The 22,148-nt window shown below is 36.3% G+C and overlaps 1 protein-coding gene across 2 annotated transcripts in view; it reads left to right on the top strand.

The window, feature by feature from the left end:
• Positions 1-2,046: 2,046 nt before the first annotated feature.
• The window catches only part of NUDT14 (nudix hydrolase 14), a 67,983-nt gene continuing 47,881 nt past the window's right edge, over positions 2,047-22,148 (top strand). Inside the window, exon 1 of one of the 2 annotated variants that reach the window (XM_039361486.1) lies at positions 2,047-2,791. In XM_039361486.1, coding sequence (XP_039217420.1) covers positions 2,711-2,791 — 81 coding nt within the window. In that variant the 5' untranslated portion in view covers positions 2,047-2,710. Of the gene's footprint in view, positions 2,792-8,441; positions 8,743-22,148 lie in introns of those variants that run through there. The other variant, XM_039361487.1, reaches the window with a different exon arrangement.

The following is a 22,148-nucleotide window of genomic DNA, read 5'->3' as shown; positions in this document are numbered from 1 at the left end:
ACTATGTCCCAGTACTGTGCCACCAGGTGCCAGCATCCATTAACACATCCCTCGACACCTCATCATTTAACTTCCTTTTCATTTAAAACTAAAATAAGATGCTATCCTGTTGCACCTAACTAGCTTTAACATAATCTTTATTTTCAGTAATGTTTCCAGCACCTAAAAATGCATCCTTCTTAAACAAACAATAACAAAAAAGATTGGATGCTGAAGCTTAGAAATGGGCCATAAGATAAATTATTGGCTATTTTACCAGGCAGCAATTTCAAGACTATGTGCTTAGCATGGACTCAAAAGGCCATACCTTGCTGTGGAAACCCTCTGTAAATCTAATAAAAGATTCAGGATCTGATAAGTGAGATAATTAAGAGAGGTTTGAGTAAATAAAGTGTATGTTTGCTTTATTATAAACTGCAGGGGGCTTTTTCTGAATCTTCTGTTCTGGATTTTCCAATAAATATTGTACATTGGTATAAAGATCACCTTATCCATGTGCATACTAACTGCATACTCAGCGCTTAGTGCTAGATTTAATAGCCAAGTTTTCCAGAGGCTAATTATCGAAAGGTAAAGAAGTGTTTTTTTTAAAAAAATACTCCCTAACACTAGCACTATGGAAACATAGAAAGTCCAAATCCATTCTGTTACTAGGCGGCAGCAAGACAGGGCACAATCTTGAAACAACTTTCAAATCATTGAACAAAAACATTTTTCTTCTGAAAGGCTGTGTCCCGAGGTCATGCAACCTTCTGACAAAGTCATTGGGGAAGCCAGATTCACTTAATAACCACATTACTAATTTAACAACGGCAGTGGTTCACTTAACATCTATGGCAAGAGAGGTCGTAAAATGGGGCAAAATTAACTGTCTCGCTTAGCAACAGAAAATATGGGCTCAATTGTGGTCGTAAGTTGAGGATTACCTGTATGTATATTAAATATGCATTGTTACATTTGCATAGAAAAGTGGGCCGCAGAAGTTTTTATAGAAATGGAGTGCACAGAGCAGACAAATATCTATTTCTCCTTTCTCTTCTAAGTTACATAGCTTTAAAATAGTTTCTCCTTAATCATATCAAAATGAACCAGACATGTAGACCACTCAAGCATATGACTTGATCTAAAGTGAGTGGGCAATATTCAGAAATGTTTAAACATCTTGTTCAATAACAGTGTTTAATAAGAATTCTGGGCTGACATAAATAAGGCTATATATATTCCACAAGATGGAGAACAAAGACAGGTATTGGATGAAAATTCAGTTTTCTGGTATTTTCAGCAGCTCTTTCCCACTCCCAACCACCCAGAAAGAAATTTAGCTAATTGTCATATTTCAGCTAAATGCTCAAATTTTGGAAGCTAAAGGTTTGGCTGGTGAAGGATGGTAATGCTAAGGAGAGCTCTTTGCTATTTACTAGCTTAACTAAAACAAGCAGAAATGCAGAATACAGCAAATGTGAAGACATTCCCCCAAATAAAAGGATTTATGCAGGTTTGTTCAATTTGGTTAATTTATAACAATTTCAAAACCAAGTCATATTGGGTGCATTAATTTTTCAAGAACAGAAGTTGATTACATATGCAAAATTACTTTCCCTGAATTCTCAAAATAGAAAAAAAAGGAACCAGACAATTGTCCTTATCAATATTCAGCAAAAAATTCACCAGGCAGTTTTATGGTAACTTTTCTGCCTGTCTCTTTGCAGTACTTTCTTCATAATTTGGGAATAATACTAGTCTATTTTGCAAGGTTGAAATAAAGATGACATAGAATTATCATAGTTTAAGTGTAATGTTTTTTTACTGCAACCACAACTGGCTGGATGGCACATATCAAGTCATAAAACATGGTGTAAAACACGCCTATGCTTGCTAAGCCAAAAATAAAGGAAATTAATGTAATATAATTAATAGTAATTGGGGTGAACATGGAACAGCCTGCCTTCAGGAGTTGTGGGTACTCCTCACTGGAGATTTTTAAGAAGAGATTGGGCAACCACTTGTCTGAAATAGTCTCCTGCTTGAGCAGGGGGTTAGACTAGAAAACCTTCAAGGTCCTTTCCAACTCTGTTATTCCGTTTTTATCTAGTCCACAAAAGGCACTCAGAACTCCTCTTTGGCTATAGTCACCTGATCACTCAATTAGCTATCAGTTTCTCTAGCGCTGATGATATTACCAAGTTTGGGTAATGAAATGTTTGTAAGAAAACAGCCAAGTTCAGACAGCACCAAGGCCCCCTCCCCGAAACTCTTGATACTTTGCCATGAAGTCATTTTTGATTCCTAGCGACCACATAGATAAACCTGTTAAGAACTGCCATGTATATATCTACAGCCCTATCTCTCTTATAACCGGGGTAGGGTGGGGGTGAAGAGTGCAGGGCAAACTACTTCATAAAGTCCCCCTCAAGCTTTTATCCCTTAAAGGATTTTAATAACATCTTTGTCCTCCACCTTGAATTCAAAGCATTTTTCCATAGGAAAAGCATTGACCTGCATCCATTGTCCCCCAACTCCACTCATCCATATAGGAAAAAGATGAGGGAAAAGGGAAACACCTCGCGCACCGCCCGTTCTTTTCTAGTTTCCGCGTGCATTTCCCCGCCGGCTGGCTCTCTGCCCGCGCTCCCCTTCTTTCTTTTCGCTCCTTCCTTCTCGGCTTCCCTGCGGGGTTAACAGCGCGCCGTCATCCGAGGCTAGCTCCGGCATGGAATCGATCGCGGAATTGGCTCTCGGACCTTGCGTCGCCTCCCAATATTTGCGGCCTTTTCGCCTCCGATACCGGCAGGTAAGCAGGTTAGGTGAGAAGGCCACGAGAGAAGCCACTGCCTTCTTCAGGAACGCCGAGCTAGCTCACTTCCGCTGAAGAGCTTAAGCTACGCGGAGCCGCTGCTGAGAAAGGCCTACTTTTGGCTCTCCCGCAGGCATAGCTATGGAGGCGGTGGGAGGGTCGGGCTTTCCCATCGTTAGAGTCGCTACTGGTGGATGGGGAAAGGGTTGGTACGGATTTAGGTCCCAGGAATGGACCTTACAAACCGGCAGAGTAGCCTGTGGATACCGGCTCAGAAGCAACTTTTTCTTCATAGGGTTGCCCCTTTCTCCCCCCCTTAGGAAAACTCCTGATACCTAGGATTGAGCGTCTGCGAATGCCGGCAGAATTTTTAGTCCCTTCCACAAGAAAAAAAGTGTATTATCTTTATTTCGTTAAATGATCTTTGCAATGATTGCCCTTGAACACAGGCACGGGGAGCCTTTTTACCCCTTTTCTGGGATTAGCTACTTTGCTGTGTGTCTTGAGCATGCTTCAGGTTTTTTTGTTTAAAATGGGCCAATTCGGGAATATGGGAATAACATCTGGTCCTCAAAAGTCACCAACCTTTTGAGCACCAGGGACCAGTTCCGTGGAGAGAATTTTTTCTGTGGGCCGGAGGGGGCGTGGTTTTATGTACTGCCTGCATCCGCAGATGGGGCTTTGCTTGTTTGCCTGGCCCGGTTTCTGGCATGCTGCGGCCTGGTCCCGGACCGGGGGATGGAGACCCCTGTTGTACGTAGATGTTTGAGGAATGGCTTGAGATCAGAAAATGAATAGGGATTTTTCTACTGCACCACTCTACAAATTTAACTCTTTCTGTACTTTATTTACTGCAGAATTTATACCCACATGCCCCTAGTCTCTGCATTGGGAAACACAACTAGCATATATGTATGTTTTGGAAGTATCAACCAGAATTTATCTCCCTGTCTTCTGATACACTTTTCCAACAATTGTTCCAAAAAATACAATGCTGACTGGGACAATAGAATTCTGACTAGAATTCTCTGTATTAGTAAAGATTAATTTCAAGGTCATTTTAAAATTGTCAAAACTCACCTATTCACCCTTTTCATACTGTCCTGAAAAATCCTGCTAGGTTAATAATACATATAAAACAGCTTGGTATGGCTATAATGAGAGCAGAGTTGCAAAATGGCTACCATTTAAGACCTGAGTTCTGTTTCCATTCACTGTCTTAGTATTCCTTGAATAAATTGACAAATATATAAACCTATTGAATGAATGAAAGATTATGTCTGCTTTTTCAAAGGCTTTCCTGCATTTTATGTTTGTGGCTGTATTTTAATTGAAGCTGTTTGGAGTGTTCTTCCTGGACCCATAGGCTATCAAATAATAAGTCAGGTGGGGACAAGGTACCCAGTGATGAAGGTTGATGTCCATAGGTACATTATTTTCAGTGAGTACTCCAGTAGTAATCTTAGTATGAGGCTTTAATCTCTTTAATAATAGGGTAAAATATGCAGTTGAGTAGAATCACGCAATACATTAAGCTATGCATCATAATTTATAAAATAGTTGATTTCATAGAACATATTAAGTTATGAGTGTATTTTCTGAACCAAACCAGTTGTAGTTAGCTCAGCAAACCATCTATAAACACAGCAAGTTTTTTACTCAATTAATAGATCATGCTAAACCAGTGGTGGTGAACCTATGGCACGGGTGCCAGAGGCGGCACTCAGAGCCCTCTCTGTGGGCACGCGCACCGTCGCCCCAGTCCTAGGCCTTCAACTGGGTTTTATAAAACCTTTTCGCTTTAGGCCTCCGCCACCATGTGCAAAAAAAAAAAAAAGGTTCAATCAATCAGTCAATTTCAACTTCTCGTGGGAAAAAAAAGATCTTGCAAAGTTGGAATTGATTGATTGAACTTTTTAGTCCCACCCAGTCTGTTGTTATCACCTCAGCCACGCCCAGCCAATGGGCCACGCCCAGCCAATGGGCCACGCCCAGCCAATGGGCCACGCCCAGCCAATGGGCCACGCCCAGCCAATGGGCCACGCCCAGCCAATGGGCCACACCCACCCAGCACTCAACGATGCATAAGTGGGTTTTGGGCTGCAGTTTGGGCACTCAGTCTCTAAAAAGTTCGCCATCACTGTGCTAAACCATATTTTAAATATAACCAACAGTGCTTTATGATCAATGAGATGATTCAAGTCTTATAATAAAATTTATTTGGTCTTGGTTTAGTATGCTTTGTCAAATTAGCTGATTGTAGTTTACTTAATATGTTACTAGTAAACCAAACATGAATTAGTGCAATGTACAAACCCTGTCCACATGTTCAACTTTCAAGTCATAAGATTAATTTTTAGCCTCCCTTTAAATAGCAAGGCTATGAAAGATTCTGTCTGATCTGTCAAACTATTACAAAAAAGCAATTTGAGTAGATGGACAAATGATTCATCCTAGTTTAAAACTGCTTTATAGATAATAGTTCTCTGAATTAATACTCAGAATCTTTAAAAAATATAAAATTCAGTATTGTGCTTTTTGAGAATATCAAATATTTATTATTTATTACCTTATTGATTCTATTATAAATACAATGTATATGAATATCCCAGTTGAAAGATTCCTTGAGAAAGGAAGTAAATAATTCTAGTATCTACTAGGGCTATAAATGGAATCATTTACCTTTTAGAAGCATATAGTAACTTTTTTATGTAAATAGTTGCACCTGAATAAATTCTGCCTTATTGTAGTTTGGACTTACTATTGTAAATTGTAATATCTGTATTTCTGTAAGATATTCTGGGTACATTTATTACTTCTTGATAGATTCTCATAACATCTTTGCTTATTGTATGCATATAATTTTATGTAGTTAAATCAAATCTGGAGAATGAAATGGCACTTGTGTACTTTTATTATGATTCAGCTTTCCAAATGGTTACAGCTAAGAATATTGCTAAACCACCTTAGATGAACAATTGTAAATGCATACTTCAGTAGTTTCTTGCATAAATATATGCTATTAAGAATATAAAAAGAGCAGAAAGTTGGAGTTCTTTTGAGGAAATGATTTCAATAATTTCAAAATCTTACAGAGAATCATAAGATTCATAGTAGTTGGAATTCTGTTTAATTACATTTCAGTAATCAAGGAGGCCCTCCAAATTGCACTTTAGTTCTGTATAAGGAAGAAGAATCCTATTCAGCAATAAAAGTGGAAAAAACAAGGTGCCAGAAGAATCGGAAATAAACAGTTACTCAGTTTTCATTTTAAGTTTACTCTTCCCTGACCAGACATACCTGGAAAAGGACCTTGATAGCATCAATTTCTTGGCCCAGAGTTGAGATAACAAACAAGAATATATGTGTATATGTACGTGCCTTCAAGTCAGTTTTAATTCCCTTTGACTGTCTGGGCTAGTTCTGGTAATTTTGGCAAGATTTTTTGGAGGTGATTTCCCATTGTCATCATCTTATGTCTGAGAAAAGATGACTGATCTGAAGTCACCTAGTTGGCTCCCTGCTTAAGCATGCCTGGAACTCATAGTCTCTTGGTTTCTAACCTATTGCCTAACCATGACATCAGATTGATTCTCATATAGCAGGATATAATCAGCATATTGATAACACCTGATCAACAGATTACCTAACCCAGCAGCTTCATGTAAATGATGATCAGGAAGGCTGGGACAGTTGAGTCTTTTTTTTTTTTATTGAAAAATTTTTAGATTTTACAAAACAATACAAATCCCTTCCCCGAACCCCCCCAACCCTCCCCTACCCTCCCCCAACCTTCCCAGAGTTGAATACAGGCTTAATTAAAAATTTTTCAAAAAGTCTTAAAACAGATATAAACCATAAACAAGTCTAAATACATTAATTAAACAAGTTGTTAAATAATTAACAATAATATATGTATAAAAAGACAAAAATACAAGAAAATACAAGAAAATAAGAAAGAAAAAGAAAAGAAAAAAAGAAAAAAAGGAAAAAAAAGTCTATAAAATATCTTAAGTTTTTTTATAAGTTATTGAAAAGCTAAATAATATTTTTTTATATCCAACTTATATTGTATAAAGTCTATCCATTTTTTCCATACCAAAAAATACTTCTCTTGCGATTGGTCTTTCAAGAAAGCCGAAATCTTTGCCATTTCCGCCAAATAAGAAACTTTAAAAAACCACTCTTGCAAGGTAGGCAAAGATTCCTTCTTCCAACATTGCCCTACTAACAACCTTGCCGCTGTGATTAAATTTAACATCAATGTAGTCTCTTTAGTGTCACAATCAGAAAGAATACCTAACAAAAACAATTGTGGGATAAATTTTACCCTTCTTCTAAAAATTCTTTGGATATTCCACCATATCTTAATCCAAAAAGCTTTTATATTTTTACATGACCACCATATATGATAATAACTGGAAGGCTGGGACAGTTGAGTCTTGAAGCATCGTGAAAGTCAGAAGCATTTGGCTTCACGTACAAATCAACTGGAACCAGTAATAGAGAAAAGAGGAGAACCACTGTAACATTGTGACTCCAAATCCTAATACCTGTAGTTTGTCCAGAAGATTACCATGATTGATGATAAAGTTCCTGAAAAATGAAGAACCAGAACAGTTGAATCATCTGGTTGTACCAACACCATCCCAGCTTCACCAGAGATAATTGACAACCATAATGAATGATGTCATCAACATTGGGTCCAGAAATGGCTATTTGGGGAGAAGGTATACCACTGTCTTCTTCAAGATAGGCAAAAACATTCAGTCACTCAAAGATCCATTTACCACCACCCCCGAACCTAACTACATTTTATCTTCCAGGAAGTCCTAACTAACCAAGAGAGGGATGGATCTAATAAGTAGGTAACTGAGTCAATAGTCCCAAGGATCCTATCCATTTCCTTGGAAATTATAGGGTCATCCATTTGACAGGTACAAGACGAAATTCATATAGACATATCCTGTCTGAGTCTAACTTTGAGTGGATCTGAACAACTTTATCCAATAAATGTCTTTAGGATAGTCCTCACAGCAGGCCTGAATATGTGAACCCTCCCTTCCCACTAAATGCCAGGTTACCTTGAACACAGGCATTGGCCACTATCTGGGGACCATCTGTTTGTCATAGTGTTGCTAAGGTACAGAAAATCAATAAATGTTACCTCTAAATTACAGAGCAAAGATCCACTATCTGCTCTACTAGCCCTACTATCTTTCTGATATATAGTTATAGTAAAATAGCTGCTTATTTATTATTATTCTCACCTTATGCTTTCTTGAAGAAGCTTGCTAATAAACTTCATTTTAATACTGCAGATGTTTCTCATTCTATGTATAATCTGATTTGTATGTGAACATAGTTTTCTTTGCTCTTTTTTAGTTAAAAAAGCTTCCTCTTTCTTTCCTCATGCATTTACTTTCTTCAATCATGTCCCTTTACACATTGACCAGAATTTCATTAATGTATTAACAGCCAAGTTTAAACAAACTTTAAAAAGTTAGTTTTCTTCAGTCGTCTACTTAATAGCACACTAAAGTCATGAGCTCTGATCGAATGAACATTAATTATTTGCTTCAAGTTTTTCTTGCTGGATCACAATCTTCTGAACATTTTGTATGAAGCCTGGGAGAGAGCAGCTGGCTTGGACATGGGTTGATGCCCCAGTTGACAGATTGTTGGATTAGAAAGAATATCAAAGGCAGCAGGCAAGATTAGGGATAAGTGAACTTCTAACAGCAGTTTCTAGGAGAAGAGAACAGATGATAAACAATGGGAATGGGGTTCTTAAGGGTGAGATGAGAGGTGAGAAGGCCATGGGAAAAGTGTGGCTATAATCACTAAAGCTCCAGGTTGCTGCACCTCATGAATAGAATAGGAAATGGGATTTGCAGGGACAGATGTGATGAGCGATGATGAATACATTAAAGGCAAAACTTTTCAAGGTGAGTGTTCTTTCATTAATCTGCTCAATATAATTATGGGAATGTCTTTGCTTTACAGATGGTAGTGTTTGTGATACACATATTAAAGGAAGAAATACACACTGAGTTGAGGGATTATATTTTTAAACATGTTAAGAGTATTTTATTGGATACGGGAATAAAAAATAGGGGCGCTTATAAGTAGTGCTTACATAAAGATTTATTATCAAATTTCATGCCTTCAGTTCTGTTTTCATTGCTCATTTTTTCTGAGAGTTAGCTCTGAAACCAAAATTGCAAAAATGCCACCTTTAAAGAGTTCTTGTTTTGTTAGATTGGGTATATGGATTGTTTTTGATTTACAAAATAAATATGGAATGGACTTTGCAAGTATATAAAAGTTATGTCAGAAAGAAAGGTGAGTGGAAATATATTATCTCACCTCTGTATAATAAGCTGTCTTGTCAACCTAATGCATGTATTATGCAACCTATTTAATTCATTAAGTTACAGAATTTCAAAACATAGCTGATAGTAATAAAGAGAATCAGTTTAGTTGAGTGGTTAAGGCAGTCAGGCTAGAAAGCAGCAGAGCATGAGTTCAAGTCCTATCTTAACCATGAAAGCCAGTTTAGTGATTTTGGGCTCTTAAGGTTGTTGTGGGGAAAAAGGAACAATAAGATGTGTTGGATATGTTCACTATCTTGAATTATAATAAAATTATAAAGGTGGGAAATAATAAATACTCTGGATTATCCAGCTTTTGCTTAAATTCAAACAAGGAAACTTGGTCATATTCATATTGGAAGCAATTTTAAAAAGATGCCAGGAGGATTTTCTATTTTTTTAAAAATTTCTGAGTTAAAATGCTTTTGTTGCTATTTTATTAATATATTTCCTATTATAAACATTTTGGAAAATATGGGCATGTAATAAATTAAATAAATACCAGTCTTCTAAATGTTAGTGAAATTGGCACTGTTTGCTACAAACAAGTGGCCCTTTCCCATTTTCTGAAATGGGCATAATTTATTTTAAATGTACGGTACTGCCATCAGACTTCAAGGATAACAAAGCATAAGGCAATTTCAGAAATTGTATCATTAAAATATAGTGATGCATTCAGAGAGGGTTCTAGGGTCTGTAAAAATGGGTTTGGTATTTAAATTTCCCCTGATTTTATCTTAAAAACATACACCTCTTGGGAATTTACAAACCTAATATCTGTAAATGCTTCTATAAATAAAGTATATATTTCCATAGTACTCACATCAATTACTTGTTACTTTTTAATTTTTAAAAAAGAGAACACCGGGTTTCTTTATTAAAGTTCACTTCTAACTCAAAAGTTTTTAAATCCTTCATTAAGTATACCATCTAAGTATTTAAAAAATAAATGATTATTCATAGGTCAGATCCTTAGATGGTCTCTGAGGTTAGAAAGTTTATGATGCTGAAGCTAGGTAGAATAGTGCAAGAAGGAGAGATTGAATTTTTATTTGCTGGATTGTGTTCGATAAAAGGAACAACTGTAGCATCTAAATAACTTCTCAGTTTAGGTTGCTGTTTTAAGTATTCTGCAGAATTTACAAGGACATTACATTTGAGATCATCATTTCCATCCCATAAGGGTTTTTTGCTCTCCAATTAGGTTATTCATCAGGTCCTTTGCTTTATTTGCCATCATTGTGGGAGGTAATGACAGTGTCAGTTCTCTGCCATTGCCCAAGGGCTATGGAATAATCTACCAGGAAAGTCTGCCACAGCACACTCTTGGCAATGCATTCAGGAAGATCTGCAAAGCTCAGCTTTAGAAGAAGTTGCATAATATTATTAAATACTATTTCCATCATTTTGTGTTTTGCTTTGTTGGTTTGTTTTAAAAGACAGTTTTAGGAATGTGCTTATCCTATGACATCTGCAACACAGAATTATGTTTGCAATTGTGAGAATTATCTCTGCAATTAAATATTTTCAAGTACTTTATGTCTCCCAGAATCTAAGTAGCAGCATTCATTTACTGTATATACCCTCATGAAAAAGTAGATACACCCCACTGAATTTTTTAACTTCATCATATTCCAACATACAATATTTGATTGTTATTTCAAAAGTTTTGATAAATGGGATATAATATACAATTTATGTGTTTAGTCTATTGTGCAATTTTAATATTGTAAGCTGCCCAAAGTTACCGTGTGGTAAGATGGACAGCTAATAAACTTTACAAACGAATAAAATTTAAAGAAACGCAAATGTCACTTTCATATGTGGAAAAATTTACACCTTTATATTTATCAATACTTCAAATATCTGCAATTAGAATCAGGCATACAAGATCAGATAAAAACAATTAGAATATTTTAGAAGGGAGGAACCTGCCTTATTTAAATCTCAGACATTTAGTTTGATTTATTCTAGTGTATGCTATCACCATGCCTAGTCAAAAAATCTCTCAGAGGCCTTCATTAAAAAGGTTATAGATGCCTATGAGTCTAGAAGGGGATTTAAAAATTGGGTATCAAGCATTCCATTGCCTGGAGGATCATATACAAAGAGACAAAATTTAATTTGTAAAGTGCATATTTACTTTCCCAAGTAAAGCCTAGAAGGCAGAAAACAAGAAGCTGAAAGAAGTTTCTAAAAACCGCAGAATTTCATCACATGACCTAGCAGTAGCTCTCACTACTTTTGATATCAGAGTATGTCTACCATTAGAAAGAAGCTACACAAAGTGGATCAACATGGGAGGTATGCCAGGAGAAAACCTTTGGTCTCCAGAAAGAACATCAGGATAAGACTAAAGTTTATTCATGAACTCCTAGGCAAAGACCAAGACTTCTGGAACAATTGTTCTTGTCAGCCCTCTCAGATAAACCAGACAGAAATATAACTGGATGAGCAAATTTTATTTTATTGTAAGGCTATATTAACAATCTTGCAAGTGTGAAAGTACAAATCTCCTACGGTCACTTAACAGCTTGATCAGTTAGGGCGGGACCTTCCTAAGTTTCTTTCTCTGACCTTTAAGCTACTTGGAGCTCCTCCCCCTCTTGTCAGATATTCCCTTTCCCTTGTCTCTCAAGGTCATTTCCACATACCATTATAGTTCTGAACAGACAAAGCAAAGATATAGTTATTTGGCACAATATCCAAATACATGTTTGCTGTAAACCAAAGACAGCATTGAACCAGAATGAAATGTAAAGTATGGTGGTGAAATGATATGGTTTGGGGCTGCTTTGCTGCATCAGGGCTTGGGAAGCTCACTATGAAATCTTCATTGTACCAGAGGGTCCTAGAGGACCATGTGAGAGCATCTGCTGAAGACTGAAGCCTAACCAAAAGTGGACCTTGCAATTTGACAATGACTCTAAACCAGTGGTTCTCAACCTTTCTAATGCCGTGACCCCATAATACAGTTCCCCAGGTTGTGGTGACCCCCAAGTGGGTGTGGCCACCAATAAGAGGGAGTAGGTCAGCTAGGGAAAAGGGAAAAAAATGGCGGACAACGTGGTTTGGCGACCCCCGTGAAATGGTCGTTCGACCCCAAATGGGGTCCCGACCCACAGGTTGAGAACCACTGCTCTACGCCTTCCCCACAGACTTGAGGCTTGCCCGGCTCGGAGATGGACAGGGCCCCCCTCCCTCCAGAAGACACAGGCAGCGATTGGAGAGAGAGGGATTAAAAGCGATCCCTCCTCGCCCTCCCCACAGACTTGAGGCTTGCCTGGCTTGGAGATGGACAGGGCCCCCCTCCCTCCAGAAGACACAGGCAGAGATTGGAGAGAGAGGGATTAAAAGCGATCCCTCTACGCCAGTGGTTCTCAACCTTTCTAATGCCGTGACCCCATAATACAGTTCCCCATGTTGTGGTGACCCCCAAGTGGGTGTGGCCACCAATAAGAGGGAGTAGGACAGCTAGGGAAAAGGGAACAAAATGGTGGACAGCATGGTTTGGCGACCCCCATGAAATGGTCGTTCGACCCCAAATGGGGTCCCGACCCACAGGTTGAGAACCACTGCTCTAAACATTCCAGTGAAACCACCAAGGAATAGCTGAAAAAAGGTGGATAGTTCTGGAATAGCAAAGTCAAGCTTAGGTCTAAATCACAGCAAAATGCTATGGAGTAATTTGAAATAGGCTATATATGCAAGAAACCCTTCAAACATCACACAGCTGAAAAACAGGGAGAAGTGGGAAAAGATTCCTCCCAGTCAATGTTGAGACTAGTAGATAGTTATAAGAAATCCCTATCTGAGGTTGTTTCTGACAATGGGGCCAATACCGTTATTAGAAATATTGGAGCAAAGACAATGTACTTACTTTTTCCAGCAGTATTCAAAATTGGAAGAAAGAAAGCTTAAAATCTGAAAGTTTCAAATTATCTACCTTGCAGAGTCTGATTTTATAAAAGTATGACAAGTCTTGAATAATACAGCTCATTAACAGGTATTTTAGGTACAGAATCATAAAAATTGGAATAGGCAATGATAGCTTTGTTGTACAAAAACCCTTAATATTAAATAGTTCAAAATTTCAAAACAAGTTATGACCAAGTATGGATTTCCTTCCCTTTTATAATTAATTGAAATAAAATGTGCAGTTTTAATTCTTTGTCCAAGATCATTACAAATGGGATTATATCCTCACTGGTCAAAGATATTGTATGGAAATTTTAAAGAATGTATTTATCTTCTCTTATATGTAATTTATTGTTCCATCAAGAAACTAGACACATTTTGCTGGATATATTTTTAACATTAAACTAAAATAATGGAGGAAACAGGGATGCATATGATATATGCTTGTCTCACCATACTTCATTTTAGGTTTGTCGATACAATTTTCAGAATAATAACGTTTAAAATGTGAATGTGGTTCTAAATTAAGTATTGAACATTTGGAATCATCTGAAGAACTATAGACTTATTGAGCAGGGAGTGTAGAAAAAGATATTTTTTTTGTGATAGAAAGACAGTGCCACTTAAGAGTTACAATCTTAGATTGATGTTTTCTTTTTGCATGTGAACTTGCTCTCTATTGATGTAATGAAACTTACTCTACAGTCAAGATTTAATGTTGTGTTTGAAACCAAACTTTTTTCTATAGATATATGTTTTTGTTCTTTTCTCTTTTTTCTAGTAATTTTAGTTATTTTCTTTTTTAAATGTTTTACATGTTTCGCCTACATTTCTTGAAAAAGCATATTTTTTTAACTCTGAAGGTGCTAGTATTCTGTTTTCCATTGATTTTGGTAGATGGGTAAGAATTGTGAAGATCTTTGTCATTTTTGTTGGAAGGACCTGTGAGAAACTCTTTACAAAAAAAAAATCTAAAGATTGTTTCTAAGCCTTGCCTTCCATTAACCCCCTACTGCTGTCCTTCAACAAGTTGTTTTAATGGCTTTTGAAGTAAGTGAGTGGAAAATGGCTTCTGTGGTACTTTGGAGACTAAGATGCAAAATACTTTTGCTTTTTATCAGTGGGAGAATGGCTTGTTAAAAGGCTTTTGTGATTCCAATTTTAAAGATGGAAAGGGCATTAGGTAAAACTTCCAAAGGTAAAATAATTATTTTACCTTTGGAAGTTTTACCTAAGTTTTACCTTAGTTCTTCTCGAATAATTTTTTCCGTATGCCCCTTAAAAAAAGAGAGGTTAACGGTGTACTTAGTCAAAATAACGTTCTCTTCCCATGTTATGGAATACTTTATGCAATTATTCCTATCCAATGTCATATATTTGATTTCTCCTCCCTTGGGCATTATTTGTTTTTCAACATTTTTCAAGTATTTTAGAGTGAAAACAGAGGACTAGAAAAATAATGGAAGGAAGGAGTATTAAGTGTGTTCACCGCCTTGAGTTATTTATAAAAAATAATAAATGTGGTATAAAAAAATCTAATAAGACATAAAGTACTATTCTTCTAGACTAAGGTCTTTCAAAAGCTGCTTAAAAATAATAGTAAGTGGCTTTCATATAGAGTTCAATACCTTGTGACTTTTATCAACATATCCATATTCTTCTCATAATATAAGCATGGGTTGCCACTATCTTCCTGCATAATGTTTTTTCCCCAAGCTAGCCTGCAGCCCTTGCTAAATAGTGCCAACCATGTACTAATCAGGACTAAGCTTACTTAGCAACCTAAAAGAGTCAGAGTTAATTAGGCATCACAACCTAGCTGGATGAAAACATTTGCTTAGGAAAAGCAAAGATGGCAACAATCCCTCGCTCAACTGGTCCTGTTTGGCTTTTTGCCTCTAAGAAATGTGGCTTATGTTCTATTATGTACCTTCATTAGGGCACTTAAACCTTATTTGCTTCTTCTAAATGGCCTCTTAGCCATTATCGCTCATGTAAACAATATGGAGTGCTTTGGCCAAAAGCATTTTTTCATGATTATATTTCTATAATATTTACTCAGTAAATGCAATATCTGCCATTTTTTATGAATATACATGAATTTATCTTAATCTGGACTACATCAGATATCCAGACTGGTGTCAAACTATGAGTCATTCTAAACTTTTAGAAATTGCTCGTCATGCTAGATGATATAATCTCTACCTTTAGTATTTTTATATTTTAAATCCAAACATTAAAATTTTACTTTCTTTTTTTGAAATCGCTTTGTACTGGTGTCAATTATTGCATCCTAGTTATAACTATAATTTAATTGCTGGCCTCATAAACTAATTAGCAAGGAAAATAATGCTAATCTCCTATTTGTATAATGGTACTTAAATGTTTCTGAACCTTTGATTTTTCAATATTTTTTCATATATATGATCTAAAACATGATCCCTTCTCCACTCAAGTTCTAACAATAGATAAAAAGAACCCAATTAAACACATGAGTCAAGAAACGTATACTTGGGTGTTAAGGAAAATTAATCAAAATTACATATTTTTGTGTGGCAAAAGTATGTGAACATCTAGGATTGTCAGTTCATTTGAAGGGGAAATTAGTCATGTGCTTCAATCAATGGGATGATAATGAGATGTGAGTGTGGAGGTTCTTGTCCTATTTAAAGAACATAATTCTATGTATTCATTGTCAAAGCCTAATCTTCACAACACAGGCATGTGAAATGTATCATGGTTTAAACAAAGATTTCGGAGGACCTCTGTAAACAGTTGTTTATACTCAACAGGCTGGAAAAGGTCACAAAACTATTTCAAAAGGGTTTGGATTTCACTGGCATACAAAATATATACAAATATATACAAACAGCACAATTATTATCCTTCATAGGAATTAAGATCACATCAAGAACAAAGTGTGTAATGCTTGCAAAGAATCCCAAGGTAAATCTAAGGAACTAAAGCCCTCTCTTCCATTGGGAAATGTCAGCAATGCGTGTGACCACCATTCAGGAAATACTGAACAACAGTGGTACGCATGGGAGGATTGCAAGGAGAAAGCTGCTGCTCTCCAAATATAATACTGCTGCCCCTCTACATTTGCAAAGGCTGTATGGACAAATCCAAAGGCTATTGGAAGGATGTTCAGTAGATGGAGGAGTCCAAGGTACACCTTTTTAGCAGGAATGAAAAGTGTTATGTTTGGTGAAAGACAAACATGAGATTCCAAATAAGAATCTTATCCCATCTGTGAAACATAGTGGAAACATCCATTGTTTCTTGTCTTGCCTTCTGGTGCTTTGGAAAATAAGTTGACTTCCTTCTTGGTGGCAGCCCCTCAAATACTGGAATATTGCTGTCATGTCACCCCCTAGTCCTTCTTTTCTTTAGACTGGCCATACCCAATTCCTGCAACCGTTCTTCATATGTTTTTGTCTCCAGGCCCTTAATCATCTTAGTTGTTCTTCTTGGCACTTTTCCCAGAGTCTCAACATCTTTTTTGTAATGTGGTGACCAAAACTGGATGTAATATTCCATGTGTGGCCTTACTAAGGCTTTATAAAGCGGTACTAATACTTCATGTGGTTTTGATTCTATACCTCTGTTTATACATCAAGGATTGTATTAGCTTTTTTGGCTGCTGCCACACACTGCTGGCTCATATTTAGATGATTGTCTAGTAGGACTCCTAGATCCCTCTCACAGTTACTGTTTTTGAGCCAGATTTCACCTAATCTGTTCTTGTAATATCTTTGATATTTTCTGCCTAGGTGTAAACCTTGCTTTTCTCCACATTATATTTCATGTTGTTGGATAGAGCCCATTGTTCAAGTCTGTGAAGATCTTTTTGGATCCTGAGTTTATCTTCTGGGGTGTTGAGTACAGTTTGTCAGCCAGTTACAAATCCATCTGGTGGTGATGCTGTCTATGCCATCTATCTGCTTTCTAGTTTACCATGAAGTAGGTTGTGGTCTACTTTGTTAAATGCCTTGCTGAAGTCTAAGTATATTATGTCCACAGCATTTCACTGGTCTACTAATTTAGTCACTTTGTCAAAGAATGAAATAAGATTGATTCAGCATGATCTGTTTTTAACAAACCCTTGTTAGCTACTAGTTATAACTTCGTCTCTAGATGTTCACAAATCTGTTTTTTATTATTTTTTCCAGTGTCTTCCCAGGTATTGATGTTAGGTTGATTGGTCTGTAGTTTCTTGGGTATGTTTTTTTCCCCTTTTTGGATAATGGGAACCACATCATCTCTTTTCCAATCCTCTGGCAGTTCCCTGTGCTCCAGGATTTTTTAAAGATACAGTACAATGGTTCTGAGGTAACATATGGCAGTTCCTTCAGAACTCTGGGATATAATCCGTCAGATCCCAGTGATTTCTATTCATCAAGATCAGGCAGGTGTTCTCTTACCATTTTCTTGCTTATTTTAATTTTTTATTTCTAGTCTGTTTTTTTACAGTTACGTTTTTTGTAGGCTGGGCTATAGTTTCTTTTTACATGAAGGCCAATGTAAAAAAAGAGTTAAGCAGTTAAGAATTTTTTTTTTATCTTTGATTTTTGTTGCAAGACAGCAAGTGCAGAAGAGAGTGACCCAAAACAAATAATCGTATGACCAAAGAATGGTTAAAGCATATGAAAGCTAATGTTTTGGGATGACCAAATTCTGACCTTAAGCCTCTATAAATGGTGTGGAAGGACCCAAAATGGCCAGCTAGTGTGAGCCCTGAGTTGACGCTGTTCTATAAGGAGGAATGTGCTAAAATTCCTCCAAGCTGATGTGCAGAACTGATCAACAGTTATTGGAAATGTTCAGTTGCAATTATTGATGGCCAAGGGGGCATCAGTTTATTTTTGCCAACAAATATGTAGCTTTGGATCGTATTCCCCAATAAATATATAAATCACCTTTTAGTTCATATTTATGCAAAAATGCTGGCAATTCAAAAGAATTCATTGTATGTTTTCTTATGTCAACAACATGTCTACTGATCTTCTTTCTTTCAGATAACAGGCCTTGCTGAAAGATAAAAGATGCCCTAGGAAGTCAATTTTCAGTTGCCTCAGAACTGATTGCATAGCACCCTGAACTATGTTTAGGGTTGGGGAAGCTTGTAATGTTACAGTGGGGTGTGAGTGTGAGAGAGTTTTTATCATTTTTCTTGTTGTCTGTAGAGCTGTCTGTTTGTGGTATTTATTGGTTTCATTTTTTGGTTTTGGGATGGTGCATGGTATCTGTGCTGAGGACTGGATGTATTTGGAGCACTCTTCCTGCAGGCATTACATGATATGCAAGTGACTCACTTTTGAAGCTATGGAGTTCCCACTGCTGAGAGGAGCTGCAAACAGCATAAGAACAACAGTGAGAATAACCAGCTGAATGTTGCAGCAGAGACAGAAACTGGAGTCTCAGGGGCCTTGCTTTCCACCACAATGCTTGTTTACAGTAATATGTTTATTAAAATACAATACTTCCTTTTTTATGTCCCTCATTTTCTTGCTCAGTGGAGAATGTATTCTCTTTGCATGCTGAATACTATAAGAGGGAGTTAGACTAAAAGACACTGACTGGTCCAAAGCCATTTAGTAAGTTTCATAGCTGAATGAACACAGTGGCCTTAGCTGTGGTATTTGTGGTATCACATTAATAGATGAATGAGCAGAGAAAACATGTTCAGAAATGTTTGTTTTACCTCCCAATGGTGGAAAAAATACTTTCACAGATAAGCTACATAGCCATAACCTTGTGGATTATGTTTTCTTTACAATCACTTGTCAAAATATAAAACTTATAAAAGTTACTATAAAGAGTGAATATATATTGTCAATTAAAATTATAAGTGTACATCTTTCAGATGATTGTATGGGAAAAAATGTTTATGGTTTATTACATTTTGTTTAGATTGGTCAGTTGAAATTTGGATGCAAATTGAAGTCTGAGTCTACAGTATCGTTACACTTATTTGTAGCTGGCTTTGAATGTGGAAACTCGGTAACTGCTGAGACACTAAGATTATTTTTTGGAGCTTTTTAGAAAAGGATTCAACAGTAGTGTTTTGTTTTGGTTTCACAATTTGTAAAAATACGATTTTATTTTCATTTCTGACTTGGGGCCTGAATCATAAATTTAAGTAACTACAGTGGTAAAAAATAATACTAAATCATTAATAGAAACTCTAAAAAACTAAATAGCTAGATGGAAATCAAAACATGCTGCCTTACATTGCCTAATGGGTAGTGCAAGTTAGAATGCAATTAGTATCTAATTCAAAGATCAAAACTGTCAAAATCAGACTTTGAATTTGTAACAATGAGAGCTGGGTCTCAGCCTGAACAATGGGATCATAAATAATTTGGTCAATATGATGAGATTTATTACTAGTATATTATTTTTAATTTTTCTTATTCAGATTATTGATTATATTTATCATATAGATACAAACATCAACATATGTTCAAAATGTTATGCAAATATGCATGCCTTGTTCATTTGTTTGTGTTAGGTGGCCACAGTAGATGTTTTAACCTTGCTACATTATTTATTAATCTTTAGATTTATATTCCACCTTTATTTTGTATAACTCATGTTCCTGTCTACTATACTCCTCACAAGAACAATCTTGTAAGGGTTGGATTGAGAGAGAATGAGTGGCCTGAAGTCACCTAGCTAACATTCATACCTAAAGGAGAATTAGAATTAGAATTCATGCTTCCTGATTTCTAGTCCATCAAACCTGTCATGGGAATGGGATCAAGGAGTCAGGCTCCCTTGAAAGATTTTACTTAATGTAATTATTTGTTTGTTATATTTGGAAACATGAAAAGGTGTCCTGCTGGCTGGGTTTATATAGTGCACTAAACTAAGTTTGCTTTAATTGCGATTTGCTGAATAAATGAAAACGACTGGGCTCATACAACTCACTAACCTAAAACAAGCTCTTTATAACTATTGCCATTATATACCCTATTCTTAATCCATTTAGTTCAGTGTATACTGTCTATGCTAAATAATCAAGGTCCTCGAGATAATATTATCTTCCATTTGAAAATTGCTGTAATTGAATCTGGAACCTTCTGCATGGAAAGCTTATGTTCTGCTACTGAGATGTATGAATCTTCCTCCAGGAAATTCAAGGAATTTGAATGTGCACTATCATATTTTACATGTGGATTCATTTTGTTATTTGTGTGAGAAGTCTGTAGTAGATGGCTAAGAAAAATCAATAATTTGATTGTTTCTTGTGGCAGGTATATTATCTGCAATAGAAATATAAATTTGGATCCATGTCCAGCATTACATTCACTGTAGTACCTTGACTCTCCATATTAAGGGTGTGGGAAATAACTTTTGTCAACGATTTTCTCTTCCACATCAGAAAGCATTGGAAGATTATACTTTTTGTATGCTGTGTAGAAAAGAGCTCTGTTTTTACAAAGAAATTTGTATAAGCCCAAATGTGCTGTCTCTGTCTTGTGATGCACAATTTATGTTGATAATTCTGATATCACAATACCATATGCAGATTTGGCTTTATATACTCTTTAAATAATGATGTTTTAAGTGATAGCAGTGAAAAAGAAAGTTTGGAGATTTTTTCTTTCTCGTTATTTTATTTACAAGAAGACAGCTGAAAGAAGATCTGAAAATTCCTTCCAAGCTTATGTAATTAAACAGTACAAAGGGAAAAGCATGCAAGGGGAAATGTGCACAAATGAACTCCATCAAGTTCATATTGACCTAGAGGTACAAAACGTTCAGGGGCATTGCCATAGTCACTCGTTGTGTTAGCTATTGATGGCACATGACAGAAATTGGCATCAATAGTGCAGCTGGTGAAAAAAAGGAAAAGCCTCAATCAAATTAGAAATATCCAAGTTTGTCTTGTTTTGCAAACTACATTGGATCTAAAGTCAGTTTTCATTAGCTAAAATAGAAAATGGTTAAACAAAATATTGTTTTAGCTAATAAAACCAGGATAGTGCAAATTTAAGAAAATATTAAGCATTTCATTCTGCCCCTAGCCACATAACCTATTTCTCAGTGGGTTTTGTTGTTTGTGCTCAGCAATTTAATTACTATGCAGGACAGTATAGAGAGGAAGGATATTTTCATGATAACATTTGAAACTGCACATAGTCATATTGTTAGTCTATATGGCTAACTAAAGGGAGCTCTTCTTACTTCCTAGCTATATCACCTGAAATGCAAATATTGTCCTTTACTAGTAGGAAAATGATTTCCCCATCCCACCCAAATAATTGCCCTATATTAGGAATAGGGAATTCTTTTATATTGCTGGTAAAAATACGACCCATAAAAAAAGAAAGTAGCATGACGTCAAATACTTGTACCTCCCTGCTGAAAAGGGAGCTTGAAAATTAGCTTGAAAATTAGGTCTTGCTTAAAAGCAATCATTTATCTATGGAATTTAATCCTTTTACGTAAAACTTTCCTAAGGTTTTTCTCTCTTTTTCCTTACTCAATTTTCCCTCTGTTTGTCTCATCTCCGTTAAATATTGTTCTTTCTTTACTTCCCAGGTTTATGTTTATACCTTTTATCCCATCAGCATCCTGTTTTTTCCTAATTTTTTTTCTTGTGTACTCTCAAAAAGCTGATCCTAGATCTGAATCGGCGGGCTTGGGGTATATGTCTATTCAGAGGATGTCAAGGATCATTCTCTTGCTTAGTTCTCACAACTAAGGGGAGGATCGTATCATATATCATATCATATATCGTATATCATATCTGCATTACAGGGCACATGCGTGAAACAAAGCAATATTTCTGCAGCAGGCATAAGTTATAGAGAGGCTTGCTACTAGATTCACACACTAAGACTAAAATGAGATTGAGCAGTTTGTGATGTTGTAGGAACCCAGTTTAATACAATTATACAAGCTGCAATCTATAATAGGATGTATTTGTTTGGCCATGCTATGCTATAAATGGTTTTGTTAATTCATATTAAAGATTTAGTGCCTTGAATGAACCTAGCAATTTTAGTTTCAAATACAAAGCCTGAATGGCACAAAAGCATCTCTCTCATATA

Source organism: Crotalus tigris, unplaced genomic scaffold (assembly GCF_016545835.1).
Source record: "Crotalus tigris isolate CLP2741 ecotype Arizona unplaced genomic scaffold, ASM1654583v1 scf7180000019297.387313, whole genome shotgun sequence".
Classification (NCBI taxonomy): domain Eukaryota; kingdom Metazoa; phylum Chordata; class Lepidosauria; order Squamata; family Viperidae; genus Crotalus; species Crotalus tigris.
This window is presented reverse-complemented; position numbering and strand designations above follow the sequence as displayed.